Below are 15,343 nucleotides of genomic sequence, written 5' to 3'. Positions count from 1 at the left end.
CACACAGTTCTGTTCCCTGTTAGTGACAGGGGCTGGAGGCAGTCCAATGTAATTAGTAAGTATTTTGGAGACTCTGCTTTGGCAGCCCTGTTAAATATGTGCAGTGAAAAGCAGGATTACTACAGGGCCTCATCTTTTCTCATTAGGGCATCTCTATGATCTGTAGGCTTTTTTTTAAATTTATTTTTATTTTGGAAGCTTGCCATTCTTATTAACACAGGAGGTACCCTCTGGTCCAAATGGTGACCTAGAATAATTGTGTATAGTTCCTAGTAACAAGAAAGAAAATACATCCACATACTCCAGGGTGGAAATTTGCCCTTTTGTGTCCATTCCATTTCTCTTGGAGGAGAATTTCATTTTCGAGTAAAGGCAATAAATTTTTGCCGCTCAGATAAGTGACTATAGAGGTTCATCATCAGGATTTGAAGAAATAAGTCTCCTAAGAAGATGGATGATGACAAGGGGAGTAAGAGTTGTTATCCAATCATTTGTCATAGTCTAGAACATTAAGATATATGGGTAAGCCCCCTAAAAATGTGTAAAAGTTCCTTTTTCCAGCAGTCAGTTGGCACATAACAACTTATCTTGTGCATTCAGCCAGCATTACACGCTCTCTAAAAACTCATTTTGTTTACATCTCTGTATACACAGTACATAAGTGGTAACATCTTCTGTATTACTGGGAAGTACTCTGAACATCATTGAAATGTAGCCCCACGACTGCTGAATATACAGACAGACTTCCCTGGTGCTCACATTAACTCCCTTCTCTCCGTCCTCCGTCCCTGTCCAGATGTTAATATTATCTGTCTTGCCTGGTTTGCTGATGCTGTTCTGCTCTGGGCTTTCTCCAGAGGCTTTTCCCTCTGACTGCTTTTCTGTGATTCCCTGTTTTATGTTAGTTTTCCTCTGGTTCTTCCCGTGTCTCAAGGCTTCAAAAACATGCTGCAGCCATTGGGTGCAGTGTCAGCTAGTGAAAAATTAGATTAAACATTCATGGCTGTAGGAGTTCTTGTTAGCATATATGTATTAATTCAACACTTCCTGCTGGTTTTCAATATGTTGGGAGGTTGCTTTGCCAGGGAGGTGACTTTAAAGTCTTTCCCATCTGTAGTGGAATACATTTCAACTGCCTAAGAGCAGGTAAAACCTTGCTCTGCTTACTGAGTTTCAAAGAAACCTTGCACCTTTCTTTTAACAAGTGAGTATTTCTTTCTAAACCAAGAGTGGTCAAGACCAGATTTCTGAAATAGTTTCTCATCCTTCACCAGAAATCACTCCTCAGTGCTCGCTGCAAGGCCAGCAACTTTCTGGCAGAAGATCTCTCTTGCCTGCCCCATGCTGTTTGTCCACTTTACGATTATGACCAAGTCTGTGGCTTTGGCTGCGTTGTTCAGTGCTGTTCGCTGTTAAACGCTGGCAAGGCAGCTGAGATAGCTGATCTCAGACAATCACCTCACCGTAGGAGGTAACCTGATAGCTTGCTTCAGTGAACTGCTCCCTGCTTTACTGCTTGTTGCGGGGATGTCACACAAAGATGAGCTTTGCCTTGCCCTACCTGGGCTTGTCATAGCACAGAGTAGCTCAGGAACCTACATTTCAGCAGCTGAGTCTGAGAGAGCTTGGTGTCTTGCACTAAGTCCTACAAAACTCTGGGAAATCCTCCAGTGTGGCAGCTTCATTACATCTCTGTGCTGGAGTTCAAATCCAACCCTCATGTGTTTCCCCCAGCCTGTTGTAGTATTTCATGGCCAAAATCCTTAATCAGCTCAATGTATTCACTTGCATTTCTCTCTTGTAGCTAGGTCAGGAGGCTGTACTGACTGCTGATGAGTCGCAGGCAGAGGATTTTTACTGTAGTTCTCTCTGACAAGGTTTTTAGATATGAAAGTCTCAGGCTTAGTCCTCAGTGGTAGGCTATAAACCTGTGTAGACAGAGATGTGGTGGCAACCTCGTAATGCTCCGGAAGGATCCCGATGTCCAGCAGAGGCTGTGATGCATGTCAGAGGGTTGTGATGAGATAAACTCAGGTCTGGGGCTGACAGCAGTCCTGGCTGCGGGGTTATAAAAGCTCCCCCAGTGTGACCGTGTCAATGGGTGTGAAAGTCGTGCCGGCACAGTCTGTAGCCTGGGACAGAGGTGATGGATGCGGTGGGTATGGGAGCATGTTCTCACAGTGTGACTTCAGGTGTTCAGGTGTTCGGTCCTGTGGGCATTCGGTGACCTGGCCACGGCTGGGCTAGCTGCTCCTGTGGGCTCAGGAGACATCAAACATCACATCTCCATGTTTCCTGGGAAGCAAACCACGTTTCTGAGTCCCAGCCATGGAATTACAGCAGTAATAACAGCGATCATTTGTGGTGCGTCAGTGCCAAGTGTAAAGGTTTTGAGTTCTGTCTGTTACATTTTTCAGAGTAGTCTATTCTGCTGTTTTTTCCCTACTTGTGCCTTATCTATGACTGAACAATTACCAGAAATGTGATGAGGACATCGTATGCAGAAAGTCATCCCGTTGTCTTTTTTCCCAATGACTGAGGCGTGTATGAGCAGCGGTTATCTCAGCTGCTGATCAATGAAACTGGAGATAATGTACAAAGTGACCTTTTGGGGGAAAAAAAAAAAAAAAAAAAAAGAAGGTTGTGCCAACATTGTAGTTGCAGTTTGAGTCAACTTTTGCACTTCAACGTGTATTTACGTGCATGAGCTGTTACCTTACTGACTCGTGTTGCTATATCATTCATGATTATATCAACCAAGTTAAGAGTTGTCTGAAATTTGTTGTGTTTGTCAATTGTCAAGTTCTCATTGGCCAGGTATTATTAGCATTACATGATGACCTTCATCATTTTAAGATTTGATTTCACCTGATCTTCATGGTTCCTCAGTTGTGTTTTCCATCTGGCAGCAGGTACCTGTCACTGTTGAACTCAGACTTGTGTGCTCCGCACCTCTCACCACCATTCAGTGAGCTGCCCTTAAATTTCCAAGCTGGCTAAATTTCTTCTGCCTTCTCACCTGTTTGTGCTTCATTTACTTTGAAGCTATTCCTGCATAGCTATACAATTCCCAGTTTGGTGAAGCCAGTGGGATTTTTACCTCTGGAATTAGACCCAGTTTACAGTAGCCTGTGGGTAAGCAAAGGCTATTTGCTAGCACTTCTCTACATTTTTATAGTGCTTATGATTCTGATGGATGGAGCACTCAATTATTTAGCATCTATCAAACTTTTGCCTGCAACACCTAGCCAAACACTAGTATTACCTTTAACTTATTTTTTTCTCCAAATACGTAAGTTATAATTCTGCTACATTAATCCACAAACTAAAAAATAAGCATACTCTGTTGCTTAAGTCACGCTTTTAATGAAATGGATTTTGAATTGGAATTTTAAGTATGTATGAAGAAAGCATTTGCAGTGTTAGGATTTCAATAATGTATAGAATTAGCAGAGCTTTATTATATTTCAGTGCCTGCATGCCCTCCGTTGAGTAAAAGTTGTAATAAATATAAGTTCAAAGGTAAAATTTTATTGCTGCGCATGAGAGGATAAAAAATAAATTAGAGTAACGTAATCGTGCTCATATATGTTATGAATTTTGAACACTGTCTATTAGAAAGTTTGTCAAAATGTGCTTAGCTTTGAAAATACAGATTAGCACTGAAGGTTTTAATATTGTTCTTCCTTACGTGCATATTCCTTGAGAATATAAGTGTAAAATATCTCCTGCCGAAAGCAATTGTCATAAAATGGCACTTTCCCATTTTAATAGCTGAATAATCAGAACAGAAATATTTTCTAAGTCGTGGAGAGGTTATTGCTTTTTTCATGCAAAGAAATTTAGTAGTAGAAAACCAAATTTTATCCAGATTTTCTCCAGTTTTTCTGTATCAGTTCTCATATTTGAAAAGTGTGTCCAAATGCTTCCTGACAGTCCTGACACTTCAGGGTGTTTAAAAAGGGAGAGGAGGGCCTCCATTTGATTTAATTTACTGATTCTGTGTTTTCCTTTAATCTAGTAGCAAAGTTAAAATAGTAGTTCTCCAACGGTGGCTGGAAAACCTGGTAGGGAATGACTGGTTGTCCCTTTGCAGCTCATGCGTCTCTTTTTCTGCTTTGGAGCAGCACGAATAAGGAAGAGCTTGGCATGGCAGATTTACTGGGAGAGTGGCTGCTGGCGTGGGTGCCTCTGAGCTCACCATTTGTCTGAAATGCCAGCTCAGCATAGTCCTGGTGTTAGCATCTCCGAGAAAACCCCAGCTTGATGAAATGTTGACATCAAAGATAATTTCTTCTCCTTTGTTTTCTCCAGTTACTGTGCATTTACTTTGTCCTCTATCATCTACCTCACTTCTTTAAAGTGAGCAGAGGGCATACTCTGAGATTACCCTAGCATGAGCAATGGTCTTTTTTCGAGATGTTTTTAATTCAGTCTTCAGGTTATAGCTTCACCATTTGATACGAAGTGAATCAACAGGTGTAGGCATGTCCAGACCTTATTTTGTTTTTAAGTCAGGGGGGCAGTGTGGGATGTAATGGCAATGGTCTAGCTCCAGGTGTGCCAGCAGCTGGACTTGGCTGCTGTGGCTGAGCCCCACGTGTCGGTCAGAGCTCCTGAAGGATACGGTGGTGGAGGTCAGTGCATCCCACCATGTGGAGGCCTGGGGATGCAGCGTTCATGTCCTGGTGGATGCTGCTCTGCTGGCAACACCCCAGATCCCAGGTGAGCACGATAATGCTAGTTGGTGCTGCAAATATGCTTCATCTTGCTGTGGCATTTAAGTGACACTGTTCATCTCATCGGAACAGCAGAGGAAGAGCGAACATTTTTATGGAAAACAGCTTCACCAGATGAGAAAAAAAAGAAGAGGAACATGCTGCCTTGTCTGAGTAAGCTTCAGGCAAAGTGGCATCTCAAGCCTGCTAGGTGTAAAACATGTCACTTTTTGTGATGCGCTAGCAGATCTGTTGTCACCTTTTAATTACACCACCCAAATACAAGGCCCTGTACTGCTGGGAGAGATTTCCTCATGGAAACCTTCAGTGGTAACTTCTTTTTTTTTTTTTTTCCCATTCCTGATTGAGAAGTATACTCGCAGATACCAGCTCTTAGGTTTTTATTTTGTTAGCTTTGAGGCAATTTGAATAAGAGGGGAAAACAGTGACAGTGGGTCCTGTTCCCCTCCTTCCCATCCCCCCCAGCCATTATCAAGCTTAAATCTATGTAAACTTTCTGGAGAAAGAAAATAACAGGAAACTTTTCTAAATATACCTTCCATATTTTAGGTCATCATCAATGCTTTTGCCTTTAAATTCCTTCACTGATGCTGTTGTAGTTGAGCTGTAAGCAGGGTTAGGCTGTCGCGTTACAGTATTAGCAGTTACAGACAGTGTGGAGCAGTTTGGAGATCAAATGCCCTTTAAATGGCTCTGAAGGAATGATGCTCTACTGGCTGAAATGGCAGGCATCATTATTTATGATGTGATTAAAGTTCTGCTTCATGGGCTAAGACTATAATATTTATATTGTTTCCTATGTTTAATTTCTCCCCATTTTAGGTACTAAATGATCTATCTACACAAAATACACTAGAAATTAAACACTCTTTTCTTCTAAAATTTATGACTTTTTTATATAAAAAAAATGGTTCAAGCATAGGCGGGGGTGCGTTAGCTAGAAGTAACTTACTGCACGTGAAAACTATCTTGTTCAGTTGAGATGCATATTTTGATACTTGGCAAAAAGCCATGTTTACAATAATAGGTTTTACTCAATAACCGAAGATAATGGTTTGTGATTTGTATTGCTTTTGTCATGAACAGATTTCACACATTTGTTTAGACCCTCAATTGGTAGTCAGTACTGTTATTGTCTTGTAATCATTTAGAGCTATCTAAGAGGACATCTCACTACCAGTCTGTTCTGGGTTTTGTGTATCAATTAGACAAAATTGAAAAATAAACTACTACTATTAGTAGTACTAATAAAAAGAAAAAAAAAAATAGCCCAGTATTTGGTCCTGCATGTTCTGAACATTTCCTCATGGATTGTGGAAGCTCTGAGGTGCTTTATGGGATTACACACACATGCACATTCTGCATCTGAACTAGAATGCATTTTGTGTTAACTGCTTCTAAATGAGCACTTATTTTTAAGTGGTTGGCATAAATCTAATTTTAATTTACCATTTTCATTTTCTTTTGCATTGATCCTCTTTTTGTGGAGATTCAATTTAAGACTTGGAGAAAGATGTTTTTCAAAGATTCCAGATGGTATTTGCAATTATTTATTATCATTAGCATTCACTGTATCTGAAAACAAGACTTTTGCCAACTTAGATAAACCATTTCTGTGGCAGTGTTTACAATTTTTCAGTCTTATGTTGATAAAAACTCACTTTTCGGTTGATTTCTGTTACTACAAGAATAAAAAATGTTTTCCACAATACATGGGAAATTTCTAACTCTTATTTTGGGAATAACAGTCAGTCATAGCCTTGATGGCTATGAAGAGCCAGCAAGGTACATCATTCTTAAGAGTAGCATAATCAGAATAAATATCATAATAATCCATGTTTACATGAACTTTTCCATGTGTATGCATGTGACTTCTGTTTTTTGGGTTGCTCACTGTGTCAGATCACCATTACCGTAATTTGCCTGTTCTAATACATCTCTTATAATTTATTTATTTATTTATTTATTTACTGGGGGGGGGGGGGAGGTGGGGCGGGGGGGAGGGGGAGTTTTGAGTGTGAAAATGGCCCCTTAATTCTGTAGAAATTGAGTGTTTTAGAAATTTCAGGTTGTGATGCCCTGGGAATAAAATGTCACCTTCTTTATTCAAAATTAGTGTCTGAATACCTCTGCTAAAATTGACATGGCCCGCTGTACAGGTATTTAAGATGAAGTGGACTATATATACTATTGGAATAAACAAGTCTCTTCACAAGAATTGTTTTTTTCTTAAAGTTTTTGAAGTATATATATTTTGTAACATTTTAATAGGCTTGACTTTTTTGTGTAATTGATTTCTATAATATTTTGTGTTGATTGGCATTTTGAACAAAGCAGCACAGAGAAGAAAGCTGAAGGACACCTGCTTCAGTTACACTGCAGCACCAATTTCAACAATAAATCTTAATTGTAATCAGTCTTGATCAACCCACCTGTGTAGATTCCTTCATTTATAATTACCAGGGATAATGAAGAAAAAGAAGCAAGTATGAATAGAGGGGGGAAAAAAAAACAACGCTAATATGGATTATGTTCAGTTCTTACTCTTTATGTTTTCAGATTGTATTGCTATGATAATTATTAGGAACAGCTACTTGAAGTTATGTGCTCTTCTCTGTGAATACAGCAAACTCATGTTTACTTTCAGGTGCCACGTGAGCAATTTCTCTTAATTCAGTGGGGGTTGTACATGCAATCACAGGGCAGAATGAGGTAGAATGAATTCTTTGGTTGTTATTTCCAAGCCCAGCTGGCAATTGTACAGAAATATTTTTAAATGACTACGTTTCTTTGTGCATGGGGCAGGAAATGCATTGGAGCCGATGTGCTACATAGATAACATCATGCAGCTCTATTATTTATTTATTTATTTATTTTTAAGTTTGGGACTGATAGCTACCGTAAAATACTCAATACTGGAAATATTCCACTCTTGGGATAGTCTCTGCAGTCTTGTCAGCTGCTTACTGACATACCTCCCAGCAGTGCTTGCTTTCAAGGTGCTTCCTTAGGGTCACAAATCAATTTTCTTATGTGTATTTACATAAACAAAAAGGGAAAAAACAGTTGAGAGTAAACAGTCCAAATTGTAGTGGAGGTTGTAGAGGAAAGAAAAACAAATACCCCATCTTTCCAGGCTCTTCATCTATTTCTCATAACCACTCTCATGGTCATAGGGGAGTCCACTTGGGTATAACTGTGAGGGTCAGGACTGTGGGCAGCAATGCAGAGATGAGGGCAAGCCTTCTGATTTTGCAGTGATTTCATAATGTGTTTACAAACATATTTTTACTTTTTCAAACTTATTCTTACTCTTTGTGTTTTTTCATACTTTTTCATTTTCCTTCTTTTTGTTCTTATTTCCCTGGAACTTTATTGTTTTTCTTCATCGTGCATTATGCAGTTGAAAGTGTTGTTGTTTTTTTTTCCCTCATCTAATGCTTTGTTTTTATAATTGTTTTTTAACTAAGCCTTTTGACTCAAACCCTTAATGATTGTCATCTATTCTTTCTTTCCCTCAGAATGATCCTTATTGCATTAGTGCTTATTTCCTCTTTTCCATTGTGAATGGCTCTTTTTCCCTCTCTGCTTCATCGTTTTCACGATAGATCTTTACCTCCATTTGTCTCTACTGTTGTTCCATTCTTCTTTTCTGGTGTGGGGCTCTGATAATAGTGATGGACCACTGCAATTAAATGTATTCCATACGCCACTGCTTTCCCTGACAAACTGACGCGGCCCTTCTCAAATGTTCTTACCTATTGACTGGCATTAGCAGAAGTCAGCCAGGAGCCAGGAACTTCACTGAAGTGTGACTTTGCCCTCCCAGTGCAAGCAATGCGTGTGGGATGGCTGAGCACGGCAGTCGCTGGATGGTCCCAGGTACCTCTAAAGCTGACAGTGCCACGTGGAGGGCAAGTCAGCAATGCTGTTATAAGATGAACACATTCAAAATGGTTATAAGCAATCTCCCCTATTGTTGTCATTTGATTGTTATTACTTTTAAATTTAACATTTTTGTTAGTTGATGAGATGCCTCGGCCAAGACGTTGTCAGCAGCCAGCTTTCTCTGAATGCAATTGCTGTTAGCAAAGTGGGATGCAGTCAATATGAATTCCTCTGGATTTACTACTGCCTGTTGACATCTTATTCTGTTACAGGCAAGTATTTAATCAAAGTTTATTGTCATTCTTCTCTGAGATTTAAGTGGGACATAAAATTTTACGATACATATAGTATTTTAGATGACGGCTTCATTATTTCCACTGAATAATTTGAAATGCTACAAGGAGAAATATTGATGTCAAACTGGTAATTGTCATTAAATATGCAGCATTTCTGCAGCAGTCATTTGTGCAAAAAATAAATTTTCTGAACTTGTAGGTAGCAGTGCAGAACCATCTGAAGAGCGATCTTAAAGCCTTTCCCTGCTGCAGAGGCTGCTCAGGGCCAGAGCTCCACATGCGGATGCAAACCTGAAATCTTCAAACAAATTTTTCAAATTCTCCTTTTTAAAAATGAAAACAGTATTGTGGTGTCCACTCAATTCATTGACCTTTCCATTCCTACTGCCTAACAGGTTTTGTGTTGTTGTTGCTTTAGTCATCTAATGTCCCATGGACATTCCCCGTGATGCAGTACTTCTGCTGCCAAGCCAGGAGGGACAGCCGTGCTGGTGTAATTACCGGGGTCATGGGATGGGAGGATGCAGGTCACTGGGAAGAAAGAGAATATTGCTCTGAATCTGGGATTTCAGTGAGGTGTCATGTAAAGTAGGCGGATGAAGTTTAATATTGAACTGAATCGGAATGAAGTGTTACAGTTATTCTGAACCTTGCTGTGAAATACTTTATTCAAGACTATGGAAGTGGCTACTTCTTCTAGAATGGAAAAGACAGTAAGAAAAAGAAAGGAAAAATTAAGCTCTTTATTTCAAACAGTGCTTTATGTTGCTCCTTGTTTTGTTTCTCCTATTGGGGACAATTTCATTTGCTTTTAAGATGAACCAAAAATTTCACTCAGTGTTGTATTTCTCCATGTAGTTTCTTGGTTAAGTTTCTTTGTTAAGTTACCTTGTTAAGTAATTCAAATAAGAGACCCGTGCATTTGGTAATTTTATTAACAAATGTATTTGCAAAAATGCTGTGCTTCTCTTTTCTTTCATAATTATTACACCCTGACTGTGGAAGGCAAGGGATTCAATCTTTACTATATTGAGAATATTATCTGTTGAACGGCTGTGGTGATCATGGCTAGCACGAATCAATTAACAGCTGTAGCTCATAAAATGCAAGCATAAGTTCGGTTTTACAGCTAGTGCTTTCCAAGTGCAGTTTTATTAGCAGAGGTTGGTTGTGGTTTCCACATGGATAGAAGGAGTTTCCCAAGGTTCACCCCAGTCCAAGTCCCACTGAACTGCCACCTGTGTGTCCTCAGCATTAGGATGAAGCCCTAAGTCGCTCGGTCATCGTCCTCACCAGTCCGCCCATTGTATCTGAGTAATGGCTGGAGCTTTGTGCTGCTCAGTATTACAGCAGAAAAAATACTCTTTGGAGTAAGCACAGCTCCCTGAGACTAATTCTGGGCACTTTGCCAGTGTCAAGGGAGAGGAATAAAGATGAAATGAGCAAGTAAGTAACACCTGAAGAGAGGCAATGAAGACTGTGGCAGTAACCCGTGGGGTAGGATAGTTTGGATGGGTTGGATCCATTCCAAGCTTGTTAGAGGACTCCACAAAACCTAAGACAACCCCCCCCTCCCCTTTTTTTTTCCTTTTGCCTTGGGTGGGTATCTTTACTGATGAACAGTGCTCTAAGTTTATTACAACCTCACAGAAATTTGTGGGCAGGAACTAGTTTCCTATCAGAGAACTGTTGTGGGCTCTGAATGGGAAAGACCAGGTACCTGAAGAAATACTGCTGTGCTCTGAGCTGCCACTGAGTTTAATTCCTGGTTATTACAAGAATAACTTCACTCCAGTGTCATCCTTTCTTATCTAAAAAACTTGAATAGGGAGCAAATTTGCAGTTGTCATTGTCAGTGCTGTCTCTTCCCCTGTTTTTCTTGAAGGACGAGTGACTCACAAAAACTGGCATCCTTGTCTGCCACCCCACAGCTCTCCATGGCTGATTTCAGAACTTCATCTTGAGGTCTAAACACATACTTGGAGGGGAACTTGTATTGCATTTAGATAATTTAGGTGCTTAAAGCCTTATTTAGCACAGAGAGAAATCTTCCTGTAGAAAGATTATTCAGAAGATCCGCAATAAGAATTACACCTTCAGGGTACTGGGTGGACAATTTGGAAGCTCTGGGGAAGTTAATCTTCCCTGTAAATCTGTGCCAATGCATAAAGCACTTTTCAGATGTATCCTGTTTGAGCAGTTTTCATGGAACATGAGAAGTATTATTTTCTTTTGTAATATATGATAGGCTTCTGAAAATTCTCTGCTGGGCAGATGGTACAGAAGAACGGTGCACCTCTACATTAATGTCAGCCAGTAATTAAACCTGAGCACAGTGAGTAGAGCTATAAAGTAAATCAAACTGAGTCTTGAATTATACTTCCATGCACTTGTTGGTAAGCTCTTTATAACAAAAATCAAATATTCATTTCATCGCTGAGGAACTATGAATTGCAGCCTCTGGTTGCAGTGGTGCTGTTGCTGTCACTTGTTATAAATCAAATGTGAAAAGAAATCATGGAAAGAAGTGGAAAGCAGATTTTGCAACTTTGCCTCACTTTCCCTCAGGGTGATTGCTCCAAAATCTGTGGAATGGGAATTGGGGTATGCAAGTGCATGCTTTTACCTAGGCTCATGGGTGGACGAAGCCACCCCACAGGAAACCTGAATGTTTTGAACCATCTTCCAAGTGGAGTGCTGGGTGCTTGGAGGCAATCTTTGTAAAGTCATAAAGGTATCAGTGTAAGGACTCCTCTGGCTTTCGGCAAGTAGGACTGTCTGTAATGCTATGTCTCTGGCACAATCTGATTTTTGGAAATAATTGTGCCAAGTCCTGAATTCATTGAACTTCATGGAATTCCCTTGCCATAAAGCCCACGGATAATGAAGATAACTTGCACAGGTGGAGGGAAGGGATGCGTACTTGTAGGACCAATGTCTGTGACAACTCCCCAGGCCATGATCCATCTCATCCCTGTCATTAACTGCACACTTCCCTGTGAATGTAAGTGAAGGGAGAGGAGGATGGATGTTTTACAGTACTTCACAAAAGCTTATAATCTCTTGATTTTACTGTACCAATGACTCCTAAAATCAAGCCTGCCCAGGGTACCCTCATGTTATCTGCTGCTATACAGGCAAGCTGTCAAAATGTTAGCAGGGCTTTTGACACTGTGATGACTCAAGGGAACTGCTGGAATAAGGTTTACGTTCTATTTATTTATTTATTTTTACACTATTTTTCTCTGAAGATAGTTCTCAGCATTATGTGAGCATCCAAAGCAACGGTGGTGATAACACGCTAGTCGAAGCAAATGATTGATTAAGCACGGTTTGCACGGGATGCCAAATGCAGTACCAGAATAGGCTCGTGCTGCTCAGGACTTGGGGCTGTCTGCAAAGGGGGTGTTGGTCTTGATTTTGTTATTCAGCAGACTTGCAACAAATAGTGCTAAAATGATTAGGCTTATCAAGCCCTTCCTGATGAACATAGGCAAATGCAAGGAAAAAGGACTATAAAATATTTTTAAACATATTTTGCAGTCTGATTGCCTGCTAGGTTCTCCGTTACTTCTTATAATATGCTTGGAAAGTTTTATTTGTGCCTTGAGGGCGATGAGCCTGTCTTCATTTAGGGATGCAACTGCAGATAATACGCCGGTGCTATTGACAGTTTTATGCAGTTTTGCTAGCAGCCTCCTTCTCTTATTTACTCACCCGTACAAGTATTGTCTTGCAAAAGCAATACAGATTTCTATCCTCCTGGTTATAATTGCATCTTGGGCTGCCTCATTACAGACCCTGTTCCTCTAGAATGAGGTGAAAGAGCCAGTGTTACTCTGCTGTTGCTATTATAAATTTAACTTTTTTTTTTTTTCCTACATATAATTGAGCTTGGATAGTCATTATGTTTTTTCATAGATCTATAATTAAAGAAACCTCGAAGGAGAGCTTTGTAGCTATTATAAGGGCAAAAGAGGTAGTATTCAATGTGAGCTTATTGTTTATAAACAGGAAGATTTGAGCCTCCTGAAATTTTGGATTTTAACTGAAAATTCATGAGGGTCCAGAAACACTAAGCAAGAGAACAGTGTAGCAAAGTCAACCATATCTGTTCATTTGAATTATGTTTATTAAACATTGGGTGTAATTCAGTACCATAAGAGGTATGTTTCATGAATATTTATCAATTATGATATAACATCTACATAATTAATACAATTACTGGACATTTCCCATGTTATTTTGAAAGTAGAACTCTATTTTACTTTTTAAAGCAATAATCCCATGTGTTGTATGCCACATTACACCCCTCTTGCACACTTTGTTCTGCTGCCTGTTCTGCCAGCTCTTCTTTTGGTTGGTAGGCTTTTCCCTGCCACCCCCAATGTCCTACCTTGTTGAAAGGGATTTTGGAAAGATGTATGCTTCTGGTCCCAGTCCGTTAGTTCATCCCCACTGAGAGTATTTCTTCCTTAGACGAAGCTGGTACAATAGAGCCGTTATATTGGATCTCTAAATGTTTGTGTGAGAAGCACACAGAAATGGTATGTGGTTAGTTCTAGTGAGGTGGCAGGACAACGACCAAAACACCTATTAGATACTTTGTTCTGCAGGAAGAAGAAAACTGTCTTCTGTGGGCGACCTGTGTAAAATTTATATTGTGGAAAATAGGTTCTGTAGATGGAGTTCGCTGGAAAATATAGGGCTTCTGATGATAATTGATATTACAGCTTTTTATTGATTATCACATTCCTCAAGCTTGTGTACTTTATAAAGTGGACTGTAGTCACAAAGTTACACACAAAGCTTAAAACACTTTTTTTTTCTCTGAAGAAATAATTTAGATGTTTGTTCAAATATTATACTTCCAAGCCTGAAGCTGAATCCTGTGCTCTTTTGCGGTATATTCCTCCACCGTCAGGCAGACATTTGATATAAAGACAGCCTGGTCGATACACACCATTGATATTAAAGCAAGTTGAACTTCCCTCTGCTTTGTTTTGTTTGCTCTAGGTGAAGAAGTACCCCATCACCTTTGCTCAGAGTATCCGCGTCCTGAAGTCATGGCTTGTGAAATCCCTTGTGCAACAGACTGTGTGATCAGCGAGTGGTCCCAATGGTCCCCGTGCTCCCATTCATGCTCCAGTAAAAATGCCGAGGGTAGTCAAAGCAGGAGTAGGTCCATCTTGGCCCTTCCAGCAGAGGGTGAGTGGTAAATATTTTGGATTAACCACTATTTAATGTTTTACTTGTGTTCTTCAGCCAAATTATTTAGATCAGAGCTAATCCCAATACTGAAGGAATGAGAGATAATACATCTTGTCTGTATTTCATGCCTAGCAACTAGCAGATGATCTTTATAGGCTTGAGTCAATACATGTGTTACTTAGTGAAATTTTGTCATAGTTCAAAATTATTTGCTTTAGCCTATGAATTATTATGCATTTTAGGGCCAGATCTGTGGGTGAATTTATTTCAGGAGAGCTACATCCTATACTAATGAAATCGCAGCATGACATAATCTTACCATGCAAGTGTTTTCATATCAAAACATATTAATATCAATTTAAAAGAGAACAATGAGCTGTGTAATACAGGGAAATAGAAAAAGACCTATTTCTTTTATTCGTGCAGACCTAAAAAGTATTGGCCTTCCCGTTTGTCTACTGAAATAAGTAAACAGCTCTTGATGAATTTACATAATTTCTGCTGGATCTTTGTGGACTCATCATGTACCTGGATTTTAATGTACCAGTATCACAGTGATATGATTTTTACACAAAGTATGTCTTACTAGAATTATAGTCTTCTAACTACAGTCACACATACAACAATTCGTTTACGTGTTGGTTTATTTCAAAGGATTTGAATAATATCACACTGAGCACATAAAAATTCATAAAACGTGAGCAGGTCGAACAGACTAAAGCCTTGTTGACACAACAGAAAATATCTCCTATTGTCAGCACTATGTGCTGTTAATCCAGCAGCAAAACACTTCAGATGCAAATCTAGTCTAGGACAAGCTCTGTTAAGTGCTGTTTTGTAAATTATCATTAAAACCACCCACTGTTTCTGGGGCAAAGTTAAGGACTTGATCCTGCAAACCCTTGCTCATATGAATGGTCTGTACTCACATAAACATCCTTATAAGCACTTGCAAAGAAAATTGGGACCCTTCAGGATGTAAACTGCTATGTAATTGTTGATTGAATGATAATAACTACTACTAAAAAAAGCCTATGAGTTAAAGAATAATTAAATTGAAAAATAAAGTTGGCTTCATATTTTCTGTAGTGGGAACACAATGCAAATGAGAGACTAGCATGGAATTATGAAAGTAGAGCAAAGGCTGATCTATTGCTAGGACTGAAGAAATGAATCCTAGAAATCCATTAGCTCAGTGATCTCAAGAAT

The 15,343-nt window shown here is 39.5% G+C and overlaps 1 protein-coding gene across 1 annotated transcript in view; it reads left to right on the top strand.

Annotated features, from left to right (window-relative positions):
* The window catches only part of THSD7B (thrombospondin type 1 domain containing 7B), a 444,053-nt gene that overhangs the window by 286,596 nt on the left and 142,114 nt on the right, over window positions 1-15,343 (top strand). Inside the window, exon 10 of the mRNA XM_082763038.1 lies at window positions 13,940-14,131. Within this exon, the coding sequence (XP_082619164.1) occupies window positions 13,940-14,131 (192 nt within the window). The remainder of the gene's footprint in view (window positions 1-13,939; window positions 14,132-15,343) is intronic.

Source organism: Aythya marila, assembly GCF_965140915.1.
Source record: "Aythya marila genome assembly, chromosome: 6".
In the NCBI taxonomy this organism is placed as follows: Eukaryota; Metazoa; Chordata; class Aves; order Anseriformes; family Anatidae; genus Aythya; species Aythya marila.
This window is presented reverse-complemented; position numbering and strand designations above follow the sequence as displayed.